Source organism: Ammospiza nelsoni, chromosome 26, assembly GCF_027579445.1.
Source record: "Ammospiza nelsoni isolate bAmmNel1 chromosome 26, bAmmNel1.pri, whole genome shotgun sequence".
NCBI classification, from domain to species: domain Eukaryota; kingdom Metazoa; phylum Chordata; class Aves; order Passeriformes; family Passerellidae; genus Ammospiza; species Ammospiza nelsoni.
In genome coordinates, this window is record NC_080658.1 from 438,059 (window position 1) to 459,159 (window position 21,101).

The 21,101-nt window shown below is 43.8% G+C and overlaps 1 protein-coding gene across 1 annotated transcript in view; it reads left to right on the forward strand.

Moving 5' to 3' along the window:
• NPEPPS (aminopeptidase puromycin sensitive) overlaps nt 1–21,101 on the forward strand; it is a 34,407-nt gene that overhangs the window by 6,892 nt on the left and 6,414 nt on the right. The window contains exons 2-17 of the mRNA XM_059489018.1: nt 1,025–1,109; nt 7,907–7,984; nt 8,300–8,421; nt 9,350–9,457; nt 10,611–10,811; nt 11,685–11,781; nt 11,902–11,935; nt 13,153–13,267; nt 14,196–14,360; nt 15,027–15,131; nt 15,390–15,450; nt 16,138–16,247; nt 16,699–16,762; nt 17,428–17,567; nt 18,813–18,947; nt 20,323–20,542. Of these exons, the coding sequence (XP_059345001.1) occupies nt 1,025–1,109; nt 7,907–7,984; nt 8,300–8,421; nt 9,350–9,457; nt 10,611–10,811; nt 11,685–11,781; nt 11,902–11,935; nt 13,153–13,267; nt 14,196–14,360; nt 15,027–15,131; nt 15,390–15,450; nt 16,138–16,247; nt 16,699–16,762; nt 17,428–17,567; nt 18,813–18,947; nt 20,323–20,542 (1,840 nt within the window). The remainder of the gene's footprint in view (nt 1–1,024; nt 1,110–7,906; nt 7,985–8,299; nt 8,422–9,349; nt 9,458–10,610; nt 10,812–11,684; nt 11,782–11,901; nt 11,936–13,152; nt 13,268–14,195; nt 14,361–15,026; nt 15,132–15,389; nt 15,451–16,137; nt 16,248–16,698; nt 16,763–17,427; nt 17,568–18,812; nt 18,948–20,322; nt 20,543–21,101) is intronic.

Here is a 21,101-nt window from a genome sequence, read left to right on the forward strand (position 1 = left end):
CCTTTCAGGGAGCCTAAACCCAGCTCACCCCCTGAGCCTGCTCTTCTCCAGGCTGAACAATCCCATTTTTCCCACTTTTCCTCCCTGCAGAGCTGCTCCATCCCTCTGATCTCTCCCTGTGCAGACCCCAGAGCCGGAGGCAGCTCCAGCGCGTTCCTGGCTCCCAGTTCACACGTGGATACCTGGGATGATGGCTCCAGGTTATGGTAGTGGGGAAAACGAAACAGGGATGGAGTTTCTTAGGCTTTGGTGAGCTGATTCTGGGGTAGGAAGCAGTTTCTTCATGCCTGTGTCAAATCTGGTTGGTTGCTACAGAAATTTTTACTCCTTTGTTTAAGAAACTGCTGGTGCCTGCTGCTAGAAATCCTATCCTGACAAGCAGGATTCCCAGCTTGATCCAGCCTGATCATTCTGGTGGTTCCAGCCATAAATGTCTGAATAACTCCCTGGTTTAACTCCCAAATATTGTACCCCTTTGTAATTAATTTTCATTTAATTTGAATTCCTCTGTATTCAGGCTCTCGCATTCAAACAGAGAACTGGCACAGCCCCACGGTTTATTCCTACGCTGGGAGCTGGCACTGGGTAAATAAAGCAGAGAGTGTGGAGCCAGGAGCTGGCAGAAGGGGAAGGAGAATCTCCTGGCAGATGTTTTGGGCTGAGGAGCTCCGGCAGCCTGGAGCACGCACAGAGGTTGTGTTGGTGATGTCTCCAAGGGAGATTTTCACTCTGCTGTCCCTTGGGCCATCCCCAGAGGAGGCTGATGGGCTCAGGATCTGTTTATGTAGGTTTGGATTCCCAGGCGTGCACAAGGGCCCCATTGTGAAGTTTTCAGCCCTGTTCTTTACCCAGCATTAAATAATTCCCAGTGGGGATGAGTGGCTGAGCACAGCTCCTGCTCTGCAGTGCCTCCTTCTCCATCCCAAACACCCAACTCTCCTTCAAACACCTGGAGGTGCTTTTCAGATGGACGAGAGCTGAGAATTGCCATTTCTTCCTGGTGCTGATGGAGTTTCTCTTGCAGGTGAAGAATGCAACCAACCAGATCGTGATGAACTGCGCCGACATCGACATCATCACGGCGTCCTACGCCCCGGAAGGAGACGAAGGTGGGAGCCCTGCCTGCTTTCGTTTCTGCCCTGCAGCTCTGATAACACGGTGATGTCATGCTTTGATAAGCTCAGCCCCGCCCCTGGAAGCACAGAATTCCTTATCTCGGTTCCATGCTGGCTCTCATGGCCTGGCTCTCATGGCCGCCACTGGCGCTGTGGTGAAGGAATTCCTTCAGTTGTGATATGGTAAAGGAATTCCTTCAATTGTGTTCTGGAAAAGGAATTCCTTCATTTTTGTTAGGGTTAAAAATTCCTTCAGTCTCCTCCACCTCTCCTGAAGGGTGTAGGCAGAGGATGCTGGGCTGCTTTGATATTATTTTTATATCTGGATGTTGTGTAAACTTCTAAGGACATCACCTGTGCCTGTGGGTTTGGGAATATTGACAAAATGAAATATTGACAGGGAGCGCATCAGTAAGAGCCTGCAGTAGGAAATGCTCACAGGAAAGGGTTTGGAGAGCACAGAAAACACTTAATTGGCATTCAGCAGGATTTTCTGAGTGTTGGATAATGCGGAAAAGGGTGATTGTGAGGAGGAGACCAGCTCAGGGAAAGGCTGGGAGTTGCTGGAGAAATGTGTAGCCCTCAGCTGCAGTCACTGAGTTCCCCAGGGGTGGCACTGGGTGGGATCTGAGGTCCCTTCCACCCAAACCATTCCGTGGTGCCACTCTCCAGGTCCTTGTAGCACTGCTCCTTTTCACAGGTGGACAAATGGGCTCAGGAGGGGATTTGGGGAAGGAATTCCTCCCGGTGGGGTTGGTCAGACCCTGGCACAGTGCCTGGATCCCTGGCAGTGTCCCTGGAGCACCTGGGACAGGGGAGGTGTCCCAGCCCTGGCAGGGGTGGCACTGGGTGGGATCTGAGGTCCCTTCCCACCCGAACCATTCCATGGTGCCACTCTCCGGGTCCTTGTAGCATTGCTCCACTTTCACAGGTGGACAAATGGGCTCAGGAGGGGATCTGGGGAAGGAATTCCTCCCTGTGAGGGTGCTCAGAGCCTGGCACAGGTGCCCAGAGCAGCTGGGGCTGCCCCTGCGTCCCTGGCAGGACAGCGGAGGTGTCCCTGCCCTGGCAGGGGTGGCTGGTGACTGGAGGCATTTAAGGTCCCCCCACCCCACAAGGCTCTGCAGCTCCAGGACCCCAAGCGCAGCATCCCCACCCGGCTTTGCACCTCATCAGGTTTGGTTTCTTTTTCGCTTCTGGAGGATTTTTGTGGGCGTGAGGAAGCTGCCCTGGGAGGAGGGCGTGTGTGGAAAAGCAGGGCTCAGCTCAGGAAGGGCCGGGCAGGATCCTGGAACGGGGCCACCGGGCTGGGAAAATGTCCCCAAGTGCTCGGGGCTGTCCCCTGGCACCGCAGGCTGGCCCCGCCACCGCGAGGGGGTTGCTAAGCACTTAGTAATTAAAATTATTCCTCCTATTAAGAGAGAATGACACACTGGCACTCACCAACTGCTGCATCATGAACACTCGAGGTGTAACTTTGTTGTAATTCATGTTAAAGATAGAATTAATATAAAATTAAAACGAATGTATTTAAAATAGAATGAAAAGAATAAAAGGAAAATAATAAAATTAAAAATACTAAAAAGAATGAAATGGAAAGAGTAAAATGAAAATAGTAAATTTAATAAGATTGAAATTAATAAAATTAAAAGAAAAAAGAAAATAATAGAATGAAAATAATAAAAAGAATAAAATTAAGATTAATCCAATTAAAATTATTAAAATAAATATAACTCAAATTTATAATTAAAGTAAATAGTTAAAATTGCAATTAAAATAGCTTAAAATTAAAAATATTTAGAAATTTTAAAATAAAATTTTAAAAAAATATAAAACAACAATGAATTGCTATCATCACAGCCAGGCTCCACGGGGTTAAAAACGGATCTGTGGGATTTGGGAAGGTGCCAAGGAGCAGAATGGCTTTGGAAGGAGAATTGCATGGAATTGGCACCTGTTGATGCAGACCCTGAGGCTCCCCCTGTGCTCAGCCTGGGGATGGGGACTGTGTAATGCCCCCCAAAATGAGAGCCTGGAGCTCGCTCCTGGAGCTGTGCACAGGGAGAAGCTCATGGTGCTTATAAAGAATTGTCACCCTTCGTCCTGTAGGGAGGAATCGGTCTCACCCTCGCTAAAAATAAAAAATAATTGGGAATTTATCTCCTTTCCAAGCCTGAAAAGCAGCTGTGGGACAGAGATTTTATTTAACAGATCCCAGTTCCTTGTTTGAGGAGCAGATCTGGTGACTTTTGTGCAGAATAATTTGTTTTTTCCCCCAGTCTTGTCAGTGCCCCTGCCCTGGGGCTGCCCAGCGGATTTTGGCTGCAGCTCTTGTACCCCTGGTGCTGATGGGCACGGCTGAGGGCAGGACTTTGGAATTTTAATGCAGATTTGCAGGGAAAGCAGATTATTGCCCAATATTTGACAGGAAGCTGAGGGAGGATCCCCACAGCGTTAAAGTCAAAGTGAAGAATTTTTGCTGTGTAATCCACAAAGGAGCAGCAAGGACTGAGTAACAAAACCAGCAGAGATTGAGCACTGGGGAGCAGAAATTCCTGAGTTTCAGCCCAAAACTGAGATTGTCAGGGAGGGCTCTGGGTTCCCTCTGTGCCAGCAGTGCTGTAATGGAACAAAGCTGCTCAAAACACCAGAGTTTTCCATGGCTGGATTCAAACCGGCTGGATATTTTTATATTTATTTTCTCCCCAGAGCTGTTGTATTTTTCTCTTTTTTTTTTTTTTTAAACATTTCCAGTGGAGTTTTAGCGCCGAGGCGTGCACGTGTGCAGATGGATTCCTTGGCTCTGGGGTGGGAGCAAGGATGAGCTGGAGTTCCACAAAAATGTCAGTTTTTGGGAAGGGATGGAGTTTGGAGCTCCCTGTGAATCCTCTCTGAGCCGTGAAATCGTGGTGGGATCGGGGGATTTGCCTGGAATCTCCGCAGATCCTGGGGGATCCCAAGGGGTTTCTGCAACCCAGAGGGCTGGCAGCTTCCCCTGGGGTCCCAGTGCAGCAGGAGCAGTGGGGGCACATTTGGGCTGAGCTCAGACTGGGGAGGTTTTGAGGGCACAATTCGTAATTTTGGGTTTTTTCCTTCTCTGTGTGGTGTTACACCAGTGATTTGGGTGGTGTTACACCAGTGATTTGGGTGGTGGTTAAAATAGAACGAACAGAAAACCCCCCAAAAAACAAAAGAAACCGATCAAAAAACCCAAAACCCAAACCAAATCAAGCAAAAAAAAACCCCTAAACCCAAACCGAATCAACGGAAAAAAAAAACCCCAAAACCAAACCAACCAAAAAGCCCAAAAACCCAAATCAACCAAAAAAAGCCCCCAAACCAACCAGAAAACCCAAACCAACAAAAAAAAAAAACTCCCAAACCAAACCAACCAAAAAACCCAAAAACCCAAATCAACGGAAAAAAAAACCCAAAACCAAACCAACCAAAAAACCCAAAAACCCAAATCAACCAAAAAAAAAAACCCCCAAACCAACCAGAAAACCCAAACCAACAAAAAAAAACCTCCCAAACCAAACCAACCAAAAAACCCAAAAACCCAAATCAACCAAAAAAAACCACCCCAAACCAACCCAAAAACCCAAATCAACCAAAAAAACCTGCAAACCAAACCAACCCAAAAAACCAAATCAACAAAAAAAACCTGCAAACCAACCAAAAAACCAAACAAACAAAAAAAATCAAACCCAAACCTTAATTACCTGTGACTTCTCCACACCACAGAAGGGCTCCTTGAAAAAATTCCATCTTGAGAACATTCCATTTTGAACATTTCCATGGTTTGCTCTCAGCTTTGTCCTGGCTTGGGCTCTGGGCCCTGTGTGAGCCACCCGAGGGTGCAGCAGGATTTGGGATTGTCCCTTTGCAGGAAATGTGATTTATCCCAAATGCTGCTGGAGCTTTTGAGGAGCTCCCACTTCACCCCCTCAAACCTGCAACAGCCCCTCTCTATTCCGTGTATTTTTTCTGATTTAAGTGGTAACACATCTTACTCCTGGGTGCTTCCTCCCTTTATTTTAATTTTCTCATTTCTTATTTTCTTTTTCTCCATGCCAAAAAAAAAAAAAAAAAAAAAAATCCCTTTTATTTCCTGCAACTTTTCCTGTGCTGTAATGTGCAAGTGATTAACTTGCAACCTTGCAGTGCCAAACTCTCCAGAGCTGGGCTGGTCCCTCCAGGAGCTTTTGTTTCCCAGCCCGAGGAACCGAGCCAGGCTCTGCTGCACTCTCAGCTTTGGTAGCAGCAGCTCCCTTGCACTCCAGCTAAAAGTATTGTCCAGTGTTTTGTGTGCTTCTGCTGCTCTGGATTGAATTATTGCCCTTGAATAAGGAGTTTAAACAAAAAAAAAAAGCAAAACAAAAAACGCCAAAACAAAACAAAAAAAAAAAACAAACAAAACCCCCCCAAATCAACCAACCAACCAAAAAAAAACAACAAAAAAACCCACCACCACCCCCAAAACATACCACAAAAAACAACAACAGCAAAAAAAAACTCAGAAAGGAAACAAGCAAACAAAAAAAAAAAAAAAAAAGAGAAAATGTAATTTGGGATCTTTGGTTGGTTTGGGGTTTGATTTGTAAGGAGCTGCTTGGAGATTTGGAAAACCCTGAAGGTTTCAGTGTTTCGTCTTCCAGCCTTGGTGATGTTCACCTCTGGGTTTTTCTGGGACAAGTTAAAACTTCCAAAGCAGCAGAAATTCCACAAATTGAAACCCAAATGGAGAACTCTAGTAGAGAGGAGGAGGAGGAGGAAAGGAAGCTCCATATCCATTGTCAGCCTTTGGCAGAAGCTCCACACGAGGAATTCCTGCGTATTCCTGAGTTCCAGGAGGCTGCAGGATCAGATCGTGGCCTTTGGAAGCTGTAAAAAAAACATAAAAATGTTTTTATATTGTGGCTTTGCTGTGGTGGTGTTTGAAAATCCACCAAAAATCCCCCAAAATCCAGGTGGGGAGCATTGCTGCGTTCCTGGGCTGATCAGGGACCCTCTGAGCACGGCTCCAGCAGCAGGATTCCTCAGTTATCAATTCCTGTTGATTTATTTATTGATAAATGAGTAAATTCCCAGCAGGTGTGCAGCCCCTCTCTGGCCTGGGTCGCCCTCATTGCTCTGATGGACTCTGGCAATGATCAGGATCAAAATCAGCACCCGGCTCCTCTCTGCTGGGACCCAATCCCATCCCTCAGGATTGTTCTCCTCCAGATCTTCCTCTCCTGGCTTGTTCTCTCCTCTCCTGGATAATTTCCTCTCCTCTCCTATCTCATTTTCTGCCTCGGTATCCCCAGTTTTAAGAAGAAAACTCAAACTTTTATTTTTGGTTGCCTGGCATTTGCTGGCAGCTGGTTGTCCTTGGGCGGATTCTTCTTCAATGCTCAACTCAGCTGATTTTTAAAATCGTGGAACTCCTCAGCATGGATCAGGAGAGCCTAAAATTGATCCTGAAATTGATCCTGTAGAGGTTTTTTTTTTTTGTAATTTATTCCTGCCTCGTGTTTTTTGCTCTGTTGTTGGAGCCTCTCAGTGCTGTGCACCCCAGCGCGGTGGTAAAACTCAGATTAAACCCCGAGCAGAGCTCTGTGAAACCTGTACTTAAACCTAATTCATTCCTGCAGCTCCTGCATTGAGCAGAGGTTGGAATTAACCCGGGTTTAATGCTGAGATCCCACTGCTGCAGAATAAACAGCCCTGGAAATTTCAGCGCCGTAAAACAGCCCCGTTCCATTTCCCTTTGTCACCGCACCTCCTGCAGGGCGCTGGGGCTGAAACCCAACGCTTGCAGTGACACCTGAGCAGCAAAACGAGTCCTTTTGTGACTAAAATTGTCATTTCAGCCCGGCCTTTGTCATTCGGGGCTTTGGCTGAGCGGCAGGGTTTTGTTTGGGGATGAAAAGCGCCTCGTTGTGTCCGGGCTTGCCGGCTTTGGCAGCTGGAGATGCTGCTTTGGAGCGGGTTCAAAGTTCAGAAGTAATTATAATTTCTCACAGGTTGAGCATGGAGGGAGCAGCATTGCAGAGTGAGGTTCTGTGGGGTTATCCCGGATTTATTGGGCTGAATGAGAACGGATCCCCATCCCCTGGAGGGAGTGATGAATTAGGAAGGGAGGAGCAGCCCCAGGTGCTCCAGGACAGTCTCACCCCCCTCATAGTTTGGATTTTTGCATCCCCAAAGAGTTCCTGTGCTCTGTAAATACCAAATTCCCTCATTTTTGGGTGCCTTTGGGATCTCTGTGTAAATACCAAATTCCCTCATTTTTGGGTGCCTTTGGGATCCTCTGCCTGAGCAGGGCAGGAACCCCAAAGTAGGGCCCAGCTTCTGAAGGCATTTCTGAAATAAAATCAACATTTATTTTGTGGTTAAATCCAAGCAAACCCCCCCCTCCCCATTGCTGTGGAGATTAATGGGATTTTCATAGTGAGAGCCACAAATTAGGTCAATAAACCCTAAGCATCCTGTTTGGGATAATTAATGGGAATCCTGCTGCACTGACGGGAGTGTTTAACAGCAAGGGGGGAATTTGGGGCTGTATTTCACCATTCTTGGGACACAAATCCCGTTTCTCCTGCAGGTTTGGGGTTTTTCAGCCCAACTTTCACTCCTGCAATTCCCGCCACGAGAGAGAATTCCCGTTCCTGTAGTTCCTCACTCAGAATCACTCAGAATTATTTCAGAGCTGTGGAGCTCAGCTGCTTTGGGTGAATTTGCAGAGTTTTGAGCCCAAACCCTTTTCCAGGACGATTCTGATCCCAGTGCTGTTTTTCCCTTTCCAGAGGTTCACGCCACAGGGTTCAACTACCAGAATGAGGATGAAAAGGTCACTCTGTCCTTCCCCAGCACCCTGCAGAAAGGTAAGAGCCCTCCCTGCCTGCTGGGGCTTTGGGCAGCAGCTCCTTCCCTGGACCTGCCCTGGAACTGCAGATTTTGGCTGGTTTGCGCTGAAATCCATCATTGATTTGCCACAATTCCTTAAATCCCGGAGTTTGCAGACTTTCCTCCAAGTTTCATTGGAAGATGGAGCTTTTGAGGTCCCTCTTGGTCGCTGCTCTGTTCAAAAAAATCCAAAAACCCTGTGGGGAATTGTGGGTTTGTTTTATTTAGGGAACAACCCCACAGCGAAGTTTTGTGCCACCTGCCCAGGCCAGGTCTGTGTGCTTGTGTTGCAGGGACAGGGACGCTCAAGATAGACTTTGTAGGGGAGCTGAATGACAAAATGAAAGGGTTTTACCGGAGTAAGTACAGCACACCCAGCGGGGACACGCGCTACGCCGCCGTCACCCAGTTCGAGGTAAGCCTCTCTGCATTATTTTTATTTTTCTTTTATTTTTCTTTTTATAAAATTTTCATTTTTATTTTAATTTTAATTTTATTTTATATTTTCATTTTTGTTTTATTTATATTTTCATTTTTATTTTCATTTGTATTTTCTTTTTTATTTTAATTTTCATTTATATTTTCATTTTTATTTCGTTTAAAAATTCTAATTAAAATTTATTTTCATTTTTATTTTATTTTTGATTTTAATTTTATTTTAAATTAATTGTAATTTTAGTTTTAATTTAATGTTAATTTTATTTTTGTTTTAATTTTTATTTTCTTTTTCTATTTATTTTTATTTTCATTTTTATTTTTAATTTTATTTTAAATTAATTGTAATTTTAGTTTTAATTTAATGTTAATTTTGTTTTAATTTTTATTTTCTTTTTCTATTTATTTTTATTTTCATTTTATTTTTATTTTCTTTTTCTTTTCATTTTCATTTACATTTCGAACCAGGATTTATCCTTGCAACAAAGGGTAAATCAAAAGGCAAAGACACATTTTCTCACCTTCACCCATCCCCTCTGGATGGATATCAGAAATTTCCATTATTTTTCCCCTCCTTGCAGTGAGCTCAGGGCTGGGCTGGTGCTGTCCAGGGCACTCCCCCAGCACAAACAGAGCATTTGTGGGGCTCTTCTGGACAAATTTGGGGTGGTTTGTGCCCGCCTGGGTGCCCTCAGTGCTTCCCCTCCTGCTGTGCCTCTGCTCAATTTGGACAAATTTTTATGTAAAATCGGGAGTGAAAGAAGAATAAAAACCTAATTCAGAGGTCAGGAGTGCAGTGAGGAGACCAAGCCATGATTCTCCCTTTTTTTTTGCTGGAAATAAATTGAATTTCTGTGGTTTTTACCACAATGTGCTGTGATTTATTTGTTTAATTCTCTTTATTCCAGGCCACTGATGCTCGCAGGGCTTTCCCCTGCTGGGATGAGCCTGCAATCAAAGCAACGTTTGATATTTCTTTGGTGGTTCCCAAAGACAGAGTAGCTTTGTCAAATATGGTAAGTTCCTAAATATTTCAATTAAATATGCCATTGATAATTAAAATTTTGCCTTGATAACAGCTGGGAATAAAATCTGCAATAAATGGGGAGAGAAACACAGAATTTGATGTCAGGACAAACCTGGTGGTTTTAAAAAAACAAAATTAAAATTAATTTCATGTGCTGCTTGATTAAGAGGAACTGGGAAAAAAATCCTTTGTGAGTTTTCCTGTTTGGGTTTCTGTCCAGAGCTGGAACAAAATGTGGAAACAGAGTAAACACAAACAAACACAAATGAGCATTTTTGATTTGCTGCCTGCACGTGTTTTTAGGTGATCTTGCTGGAGAAGAATTGGTTTTAAAATAGGGTTTATTTATTTATAAATAAATTCATTTATAAATAAATAAAGCCTGGCCTGCCCTGCACAAGGTTTTTGGGTCTGGATTTAGAGGGGTGCCTTGCTGGGATGGGATTGAAGCTCTTTATTTGCTAATGGGATATAACTGAAATATGAACTAAAATTTATTATAGTATCAATAATATGCTAATATTATCAATAGAAATATAATAGGAAAATTATATATACTATGTAATCATTGTATATTATATGTAATAATTATACTTGTATACAATATAAATATTGTAATATTTATAATTACACTGTAACTACATTATAATTAATATTATTTATGAATACTTAATAATAATAATAAAATCACACCTGCTGCTGGGATGGGGCACTTCAGCCACGAGAGAACTGCTTGAAAACACCAAATCCCTTGAATTTTAACCCCAAGGAGGGAATGGTTTCTGCAGCATGTTGGTAATTCCCACTTTGGAGCAGGCATGATGCACCTGAGGGGTTTTATCCCAAATAATTCCAGTCCTGGAGCTGGAAAGTTGCTCATAATGGTAATTTAGGAGTTATTTTGGAGCAACTCCCCAAATGGTTTGAGATTTAACTTGTTTTAGTGGTGATAAAGACAGCAGCAGCAGGATGATCTGAAATCCATCAAGAAATCCCATTTAGAAATTCCGTTTTTGGGTTTTTTTTTTTTTACCTTTTCTGAACCTCTTTGTGCCATAAAAAAAAAAAAAACGCAGCGCTCGGGTTAAAAAATTGATGTTTTGGAGGCCCAAAGCCCCCAAACTGGCCGTGTTGTCTGTCAGAACGTGGTGGAGCGGCGGCCGTACCCCGACGACGAGAGCCTGGTGGAGGTGAAGTTCGCGCGCTCCCCGGTCATGTCCACGTACCTGGTGGCCTTCGTGGTGGGCGAGTACGACTTCGTGGAGGCGCGCTCGCAGGACGGCGTGCTGGTGCGCGTCTACACGCCCGTGGGCAAGGCCGAGCAGGGCAAGTTCGCCCTCGAGGTAAACCTGAGATGGCTTTGGGATCCAGTCGCACACAGAAATCTCTGAGTTTGAGGGGATTTTGGGGTTTTTGGGGGTTTTTATAGGGGTTTTTGGTGGGTTCTCGACATAAGCGGAGTCCTGGTGCGCGTCTACACGCCCGTGGGCAAGGCCGAGCAGGGCAAGTTGGCCCCGGAGGTAAAACTGAGACAGGTCTGGGGTTTGGTCATTCACTGAAATCAGCCAATTTTGGGGGTTTTGGGGGTTTTTTTGTTCATTTTTTCTGGGTTACACATGTCCTGGTGCGCATCTACACGCCCGTGGGCAAGGCCGAGCAGGGCAAGTTGGCCCTGGAGGTAAATCTGAGATGGGTTTGGGGTCTGGTCACTCTATGAAATCAGCAAGTTTTGGGTTTTTTTTTTCTGGGTTTTCTTGGAGTTTTTTGTTGGTTGTATTCCTGGTTTTTGGGGCGTTTTTGCCCAGAACGGCAAGTTTGCTCTGGAGGTAAATCCGAGTCTGGTTTAGGGGTTTGGGGTCTGGTGATTCACAGAAATCTGGGAGTTTTGGGGTTTCTTTTCCTAGTTTCAGTCATAATTTCTTAGTTTCATTCGTGATTTCCTAATTTTAGCCGTATTTCTTAGTTTCAGTCATAATTCCTTAGTTTTTCAATCCTAATTTCTTAACTGCAGTCACAATTTCTTACTTTCAGTTGTAATTTCTTTGTCTCAGTCATAAATTTATAGTTTCAATGGTAATTTCCTATTTTCAGTCATAATTTCCTATTTTCAACCATAACTCCTTAGTTTCAATCCTAATTCCTCAGTTTCAGTCACAATTTCCCAAGTGTTGCCCAGTTCCAGGTTAACAGAACATTTCTCCTCTCGTTTCTTACAGGTTGCTGCTAAAACTCTGCCTTTTTATAAGGACTACTTCAATGTTCCTTACCCTCTTCCTAAAATTGATCTCATAGCTATTGCAGACTTTGCTGCTGGTAAAGTAACTCACTTTATTGCTGAAATTGTATTTTATTTGATTTTTTTTTTTTAATTAAAAAACCTTTAGGAAGAGGTGTGGATCAATATCAATAAACCTTTGTATTTATTTTATAAAGGTGCCATGGAGAACTGGGGCCTTGTTACTTATAGGTATGATGTTAAAATACTGTCTTTCCCCCCTCTCTGTTCATTAATTCTTGGAGTTAATTGGATTCATTTGAGGCAGCTCTAATTGCTGGGTGTCATCCCAAATCAGACAGAACCAATCCTTTCAATTTTTAGTTTGGTTTGGATGATTTTGGCGGTGGTGTTACAGCTTGGGAAGGCAAAATTCAGCCACTGGCTGAGGGTTTTAAATTGCAAGAACCTTCTTGGCCCCTTTTTTCTCCCATAAAATCTCCTGACACAGTTGGGAGAGTTTATTTTGCCTCGTAGGTAAATTTGGCAGCCACAGAGTAAAGGTGTGGAAGTGGGAAAATCAAAAATATTAACTCGCCTTCCTTTGCAGTTTGATTTTTTTCCTTCTTCTGATCAAGCTTTTGCACTTTTGCTTGATATTAATTCATTTTCTGTGCTGGTGGTCAGGAGGATTTCCCTGAATTTTGACCAACTTGTAAGCTTTGGACTTTAAACCCTGAAATAATTTGGGATTTCTTCTGCTCAGTTTGAATTTGGCCTTAAAAAATCCAAAACAAATTCAAGCCCAGGTTTTAATTTTTTTCCCTGCTTATTGCAATTCTGATGAAATCCGATATTTTATTCCTTGTGGGGAAAACAATTTAATATATTTATCCTGGATGAGGAGAATTTTTGGGCTGGAGCTGTGAATTTTTGCCCCTTGGTGCTGAGTTTGCTCTGCCCCATTTGGGCACCTGCAGGCCCCATCCTGGGGAGGTTTTCTGGGAGGTTTTTCCCTGGAATTTCAGCATTCCAAAGGTCCCTGAGCAGGGCTGGAGGTGCCACAGAGGAGAAAGTGCTGTTGGCACCTCTTGGAACAGCCAGAATTCCTTTGGGACCACTAAGGGGAACAAGATCTGAGCACAGAGGTAGCTGAGCTTCCAAAAATTACCTAGGGGAGCATTTTGATAAATAAAAACTAAATTTTCCTCCTTCTGCCTGTTTTTTTTTGTTTGTTTTTTTTTTTCCTTCCACTTCTTGCATGCCATAAAATAATTCCTGCTCCAAAGCGCTGCAGCAGCTGTGGAACTCACCCTGACAATGTCATGGCTACACTGAGATAAATTGTGGGTTGGTTTTTTGGGGGGGTTTTTTTCCTCCCTTAGGTAATTTCACCTCCTTTGGGTTGTGGTTTCTGATGCCCCGGGCTTGTCCCGTCCCTGCTGAGCTCTGTTTTCTCTGCCCCACAGGGAGACTGCTCTGCTCATCGACCCCAAGAATTCCTGCTCCTCGTCCCGCCAGTGGGTGGCTCTGGTGGTGGGACACGAACTGGCTCACCAGTGGTTTGGGAACCTCGTCACCATGGTACCTCAGCCCTCCAAAATCCACTTTTATTCCAGCCTGCCTCCTGTCCTGCCCAGAATCTGGGTTTGGGTACACCTAAGCTGCAGCATGCTGTGATAACAGCATTAATTTAATATTTAAATACTGATTTATGGTACCTAAACCCTCCAAAATCCCACTTTTTATTCCAGTCTGCCTCCTGTCCTGCCCAGAATCTGGGTTTGGATACACCTAAACAGCAGCATGCTGTTATAATGGTGATTTATGGTATCTCAGCCCTCCAAAATCCACTTTTATTCCAACCTGCCTCCTGTCCTGCCCAGAATCTGGGTTTGGGTACACCTAAGCTGCAGCACGCTGTGATAACAGCATTAATTTAATATTTAAATAGTGATTTATGGTAGGTAACCCTTCAAAATTTAATTTTTATTTAAATCTGCTTCCTGTCCTGCCCAAAATCTGGGTTTGCGTGTCCCTAAACAGCAGCACATTGTGTTAAAATAATTCATTTAATATTTAAACGGTGGTATATAGTAGCTAACCCTTCAAGGTTTAGTTTTTTATTTAAATCTACTTCCTATCCTGCCCAAAATCTGATTTTGGATGCCGTTAAGCAGCAGCATGCTGTGATAACATAATTAATTTAATATTTAAATGGTGGTTTATGGTACCTCCAAAATCCCCTTTTTTAATTTAAATTTGCCTCATATCCTGCCCAAAATCTGTGTTTGGGTGCCCCTCCATAGCAGCACGCCGTGATAACAAAATTTAATATTTAAATGGTGGTTTACGGTACCGCCAAAATACCCTTTTTAAATTCAAATTTGCTTCATATCCCGCCCAAAATCTGAGTTTGGGTGCCCCTAAACAGCAGCACGCTGTGTCAAAATAACAAATTCATTATTCCCTGTGGGTTTTGCCCCTCATGCCTGGCTTTGGTGCCCCGCAGGAGTGGTGGACCCACCTGTGGCTGAACGAGGGCTTTGCCTCGTGGATCGAGTACCTGTGCGTGGACCACTGCTTCCCCGAGTACGACATCTGGACCCAGTTCGTGTCTGCCGACTACACGCGGGCCCAGGAGCTCGATGCCTTAGACAACAGCCACCCCATCGAGGTCAGCCCTCCTTTTCCAGCCTTTTCCCTCCTTTTTCCCTGGGATTGGAAAGGGAATTCCGTGGTGGTCGCTGGGCAAAGCGGGATCCGGAGCTGGGGCTGCGCCCTGTGGGCTCTGCTCTCCCCGTGCCCCAAAAACCTCCCTTGGAACTCCTAGGAATTCTAATTCCTAAAGATCTAATTCCTGTGGATTCTAATGCTTTACAAATTATTTAAAGTAAATTTTGGGAGTTAACCTTGTCCAGCAGGGCATTTTAGAGTGATTCACTCCCTGAGCGTGCCTTGCCCACTATTCCTGGATTTAATAATCTTAATCTTAATTTAACAAAAGATTTGCTGCTTTTGGGAAGCCAGGGGTTGAAGGGAGATCCCCAAATTTATCTGATCCAGCGCCAAAACATAACTTAAACCATGTTTAACATCCAAACCAGCCCTGACCCAGACATATGTGAGGGATTTTCAGATTCCCCTCAAACAATCCAGCAGTGGGAGAGGAGAGAAAGAATCCCTCAGATTTTCACCTCTAAAAGTGATTTTTCCCTCACATTTTTACCTCTAAAACTGACATTTTCACTCGGACTTTCAACTCTAAAACTTTGCCACAAGCAAAATGCAATTTTTTGGCAGCCCAGGTCGTTCTCACTGGGGGTTGTGGTGCTTCCCGCAGGTCAGCGTGGGCCATCCCTCCGAGGTGGATGAAATATTTGATGCCATTTCCTACAGCAAGGGAGCCTCTGTGATCCGGATGCTGCACGACTACATTGGGGATGAGGTGAAGGGATGAGAATTTGACATTTTCAGGGCGTTTTTTACAGCTAAAATTACCGGGGTTTAAAAAAAATGAAGTTGTTCTGCGTTTTGAAAATTTCTCCACTTCAAGCTCTGTTTGAGCTCATCTGGGAAGAATAATAATGGGAAATGCAGACGGAATTAGTGATTTTGAAGATTCCTTGCCTGATTTCCTGGGGATAAAAGCAGAGTAGGAGGAGGATGGGAGATCCCTGTGACATCCCCACTTGTGTGTTCCCAGGATTTCCGGAAAGGAATGAACCTGTACCTGACCAAGTTCCAGCAGAGGAATGCTGCCACAGGTAACTGGGTCACTGGGATGGGCACACAAGTTATTTTGGGACTCAAAACTGCTGGTTTTGCACCTGAAATAATTGAAATTCCTGGACGTTCCTGGCTTGTTCCCAGTTTCATGCCCTGCACGGGAAGGATTCAGCGTGCCTGGGGATTTTCTGTCCCTGGAGTGTGTGGCTGAGGTGATCTCCAACATTTGTAAGATATTTTCAGTTACCACTGAAAAATATCCTACAAATATTCTTTGGTTTGCCAAGAGAGCCTTCTGCAGTATTGATCCTGTGATTTAACAGGTCAAAATCTGATATTTTTGCTTTTAAACCTTCTATTTTTGTGGATCAGGCACAAACGTGGAAGTGAGGACATCAAAGCTCCATCAGCCAAATCCAAATCCGTGGTGTTTGCTCAGCAATTTTTGACATAATACATAAAAAACCTAAAGGGAAATGTTGTTCTCTTTTAATATTTAATGTTAATTTTTGTATCACCACGTGTATCGATTGGGGTTTTTTAGCAGTAAAGAGGCTGCTTTTCCCCTCTCTCCTTCCTGAGGAGGTTTAAACTATTTCCATTTTATTTTTGCCTGTTATCTGTTAAATTTCAACAAAACCCAAAAGTGTAAAAGGTGAAGTAAGAACCCAACATTCCCTATGTTATCACTCATAAAACCTGATTCAAATCCTTTTCTCCTGCAGAGGATCTCTGGGAAAGCCTGGAAAAAGCCAGTGGCAAACCCATTGCTGCTGTGATGAACACGTGGACCAAACAAATGGGATTTCCACTCATTTACGTGGAGGCTGAACAGGTAAGAAGGGAATTGTGCCTTAATTTCAGATCAAATTCAGAAATATTCCCTGATTTGGAGGATTCCCTTGGATCCGGGCTGGTAAAAATGGAATTGTGCCATAATTTTGGATCAAATTTAACAATATTCCCTGGTTTCGAGCATTCCCTTGGATCAGGGGTGGTAAAATTGGAATTGTGCCTAAATTTCGGATCAGATTTAACAATATTCACAAATTTTGGGCATTCCTGTGGATCAGGGGTGGTGAAAATGGAATTGTGCCTAAATTTTGGATCAAATTTAACAATATTCCCTGACTTAGAGGACTTCCTTGCATTAGGGGTGGTAAACCAAATTATTCCATGAAACAGAGGGCAATGACACACAGGGACCGAAATTAAACTAATCATCCCCTTTTCTCATTTTCTCACATTTTTTTCTTTTTTTTTTTTTTTTAATTTTTTTCCCTCAGCAAGAAGATGACAAAGTGTTGAAGTTGGTCCAGAAGAAATTCTGTGCCAGTGGACCATATACTGGTAAGAGGAGAGCAGGGAGCAGGAATGGGTGGGCACAAAACCACAAAATATCCCAATTTTGAAGGGATATTGTTGGGTTTTTGTTGTTTTTCATCCAAAAGCAGCAATTTTGGGAGCTGGAACAGCCCCAGGCCTGTGCTCTGCCTGGATCCAGGGGGGGAAATGTGAGGAAATCCAAGTTTGGGCCTTTCCCACTTGTAGTTTCATATCTTGGCATGGAGAGCAGCATTTCTTGTCTCAAAATTCCTTCAAAAATGTCAATTTTAGGGCCGGGGCCCTCTGAGGGGCTGGGGAGCAGCTGGTTTGTGGTGCTGCTGAAATAAATGAAATTAAAACACCTCAGGTGGGCACAACCACTGATTCCAGCACTGATTCCACTCCCCTTCCATGCTTATCTAAATTAAAATGTTTGGCTTGAAAGTTGATTTAAAGATTTTGGGGATTTTAGCTCTAAAACTGTGATTTCCCTCATATTTTCAACTCTAAAACTGACATTTTACTCCAGATTAAAACTGTCATTTTCCCTCAGATTTTTACCTCTGAAAACAGACATTCCAGATTTGGGCCTTTTATTTCCAATTTCGTTTTCAGTGCTGAACCTGGCTGGTTTTGAGCTGTTTCTCAGTGTTCTGCACCCATTTTCCCCCCGTTTCCCTCTGTTGCAGGGGAGGATTTCCCCATGTGGATGGTGCCCATCAGTATTTGCACGAGCGAGGACCCCAGCTGTGCCAAAATGCAGATTTTGATGGACAAGCCCGAGCTCACCGTGGTGTTGAAGGACACCAAGCCAGAGCAGTGGGTCAAGGTGAGAGCTCAAAATTTCGTTTTCCTCCTCCCCCTTTTATTTCCCTTTCCCCTTGGAATTCTGATTTTCCTCTGGAAAACCTCCTTTTCTTCCCTGTGCTGCTGTGGAGTTTTGGTTCCCATTCCTCCCCTTTCTTTCCCATTTTCCTACAGTGTCTACTGGAATTCTTTGAGAATTCAAATCTGGAAAAATAAGTGAAATTAAAGGCAGGATTTGAGTTGAGATGTGGTGTTTTTTTTAGTCATTGTTATCATTATTATTGCAATTATTGTTATTATGGTTATGGTATTATTGTCTCATTATAATTATTACAATCATGATATACTTTATGCCATGTATTAAATATATTATCTTACTATAATACATTTATATTAAAATTCTTAACTACATATATATTATAAGGCTATGCATTTTATTATTTTAATGAATACAGATATACAATATATTTATATTTTTTAAAATTATAATTTTTTAATGCATATAAAAATATGCATATATATCAATGCATAATTTGATATATTGGTTTTCTGTATATAGTTTTCTTACATATGCTTTTAATATATAAAACACATATATAAACATATGTATTTTAGATGAATATGAAGATGTATTTTAGATGAATATGAAGATGTATTTTAGATAAATATGAAGATGTATTGTAGATAAATATGAAGATGTATTGTAGATAAATATGAAGGTGTATTTTAGATAAATATGAAGATGTATTTTAGATAAATATGAAGGTGTATTGTAGATAAATATGAAGGTGTATTTTAGATAAATATGAAGATGTATTTTAGATAAATATGAAGATGTATTTTAGATGAATATGAAGATGTATTTTAGATAAATATGAAGATGTATTTTAGATAAATATGTGTAAATACACAGGCATATTTTAAATATATAACAGTATGACGATCTTTTAGATAAATATATATGGATAAAAAGATTTTTTAGATAAATGCCTATAAAATTTAGATAAGTAAGTATAAATACAAATACATATTTTATATAGCTATGAATTGATATAAGGGCATATTTTAGATACATATACACAACTATATATTAACATAAATCAGATTTTATATGATTACGTGCAAGAATAAATGGCATTTTATTTAAATATACAAACACAACCGAATTTTATTTAAATGTACACAAACTCAGAGCCCATTTTAGGCACAAAGAGGTGTGAAATGTGCGGTCCTTGGCCGCTGACCCTGTTTGTTGCTTGTGCCGCAGCTGAACCTGGGCACGGTGGGGTTCTACCGCACGCAGTACAGCCCGGCCATGCTGGAGAGCCTGATCCCGGCCATCAGGGACCTGTCCCTGCCGCCCGTGGACAGGCTGGGGCTGCAGAACGACCTCTTCTCCCTGGTGAGCCCCTGGCACTGCGGGGCAATCCTGTGGGAATGGGGGGAATCCTGTGGGAATGGGGGGAATCCTGTGGGAATGGGGGGAATCAGCTGGGAATGGGGGGAATCAGCTGGGAATGGGGGGAATCCTGTGGGAATGGGGGGAATCCTGTGGGAATGGGGGAAAATCAGCTGGGAATGGGAATGGGGGAAAATCAGCTGGGAGTGGGGGAATCCTGTGGGAATGGGGGGAATCCTATGGGAATGGGGGAAAATCAGCTGGGAATGGGAATGGGGGGAATCCTGTGGGAGTGGGGGGAATCAGCTGGGAATGGGAATGGGGGGAAAATCAGCTGGGAATGGGGGGAATCCTATGGGAATGGGAATGGGGGGAATCCTGTGGGAATGGGGGAAAATCAGCTGGGAATGGGGGAATCCTGTGGGAATGGGGGAATCCTGTGGGAGTGGGGGAAAATCAGCTGGGATTGGGGGAAATCCTATGGGAATGGGGGAATCCTATGGAAATGGGCGAATCCTATGGGAATGGGGGAAAATCATCTGGGATTGGGGGAAAATCAGCTGGGATTGGGGGGAAATCCTATGGGAGTGGGGGGAATCAGCTGGGAATGGGGGAAAATCAGCTGGAAATGGGAATGGGGGGAATCAGATGGGAATGGGGGAAATCAGCTGGGAATGGGAATGGGGGGAAATCCTATGGGAGTGGGGGGAATCCTATGGGAATGGGGGGAATCAGATGGGAATGGGGGAAAATCAGCTGGGAATGGGAATGGGGGGAATCAGATGGGAATGGGGGAAAATCAGCTGGGAATGGGAATGGGGGGAATCAGATGGGAATGGGGGAAATCAGCTGGGAATGGGAATGGGGGGAAATCCTATGGGAGTGGGGGGAATCCTATGGGAATGGGGGGAATCAGATGGGAATGGGGGAAAATCAGCTGGGAATGGGAATGGGGGGAATCAGATGGGAATGGGGGAAAATCAGCTGGGAATGGGAATGGGGGGAATCAGCTGGGAATGGGGGAAAATCAGCTGGAAATGGGAATGGGGGGAATCAGCTGGGAATGGGGGGAATCAGCTGGGAATGGGGGGAAATCCTATGGGAATGGGGGGAATCCTATGGGAATGGGGGTCAATCAGCTGGGATTGGGGTAAATCAGTTGGGATTGGGGGAAAAAATCATCTGGGAATGGAGCAATATCTTCTGGGAACAGGGAAGATCCTCTGGGATTGGGGCAAAATACTCTGGGAATGCAGCAATCCCATTAAAAAGTGGGATTAATCCCTGTATTTTCCGAATAATCAATAAAATAAATGGACGAGCTATTAGAAATGGGGATTAATCTCTTTTTTTTTTTCTTTTTTTTCCTCGTCGCCAGGCCCGAGCCGGCATCATCAGCACGGTGGAGGTGCTGAAGGTGATGGAAGCCTTTGTGAACGAGCCCAACTACACGGTGTGGAGCGACCTGAGCTGCAACCTGGGCATCCTGGGCACGCTGCTGTCCCACACAGACTTCTACGAGGACATCCAGGTGTTCGTCAGAGACGTCTTCTCGCCCATCGGGGAGAGGCTGGGCTGGGACCCCCGGCCCGGAGAGGGTACGAGAGCTGGGCTGGGGCAGAATCGTCAGCGTGGGGGCAATGGTGGGAAATTCAGGTTGGGGTTGGGTGAGAATCATCAGGATTTTGGGGGAAAATGATGGGAAATTCAGGTTGGGATTGAATAAAAATCATCAGGGGTTTGGGGGGAAGGATGGGAAATTCAGGTTGGGGTTGGGTGAAAATCGTCAGGGGTTTGGGGGAGAATGATGGGAAATTCAGGTTGGGGTTGGGTGAGAATCATCAGGGGTTTGGGGAGAAATTCAGGTTGGGATTGAGTAAAAATCATCAGGGGTTTGGGGGAAAGGATGGGAAATTCAGGTTGGGGTTGAGTGAAAATTGTCAGGGGTTTGGGGGAAATGGTGGGAAATTCAGATTGAGGTTGGGGATAAATAATCAGGGGTTTGGGGGGAAATTCAGCTTGGGGTTGGGTGAAAATCATCAGGGGCTAGGGGAAATGGTGGGAAATTTAACTTGGGGTTGGGTGAAAATCATCAGGGGCTGGGGGAAATGGTGGGAAATTCAGTTGTGAGTTTGGGTGAAAATCATCAAGACTTTG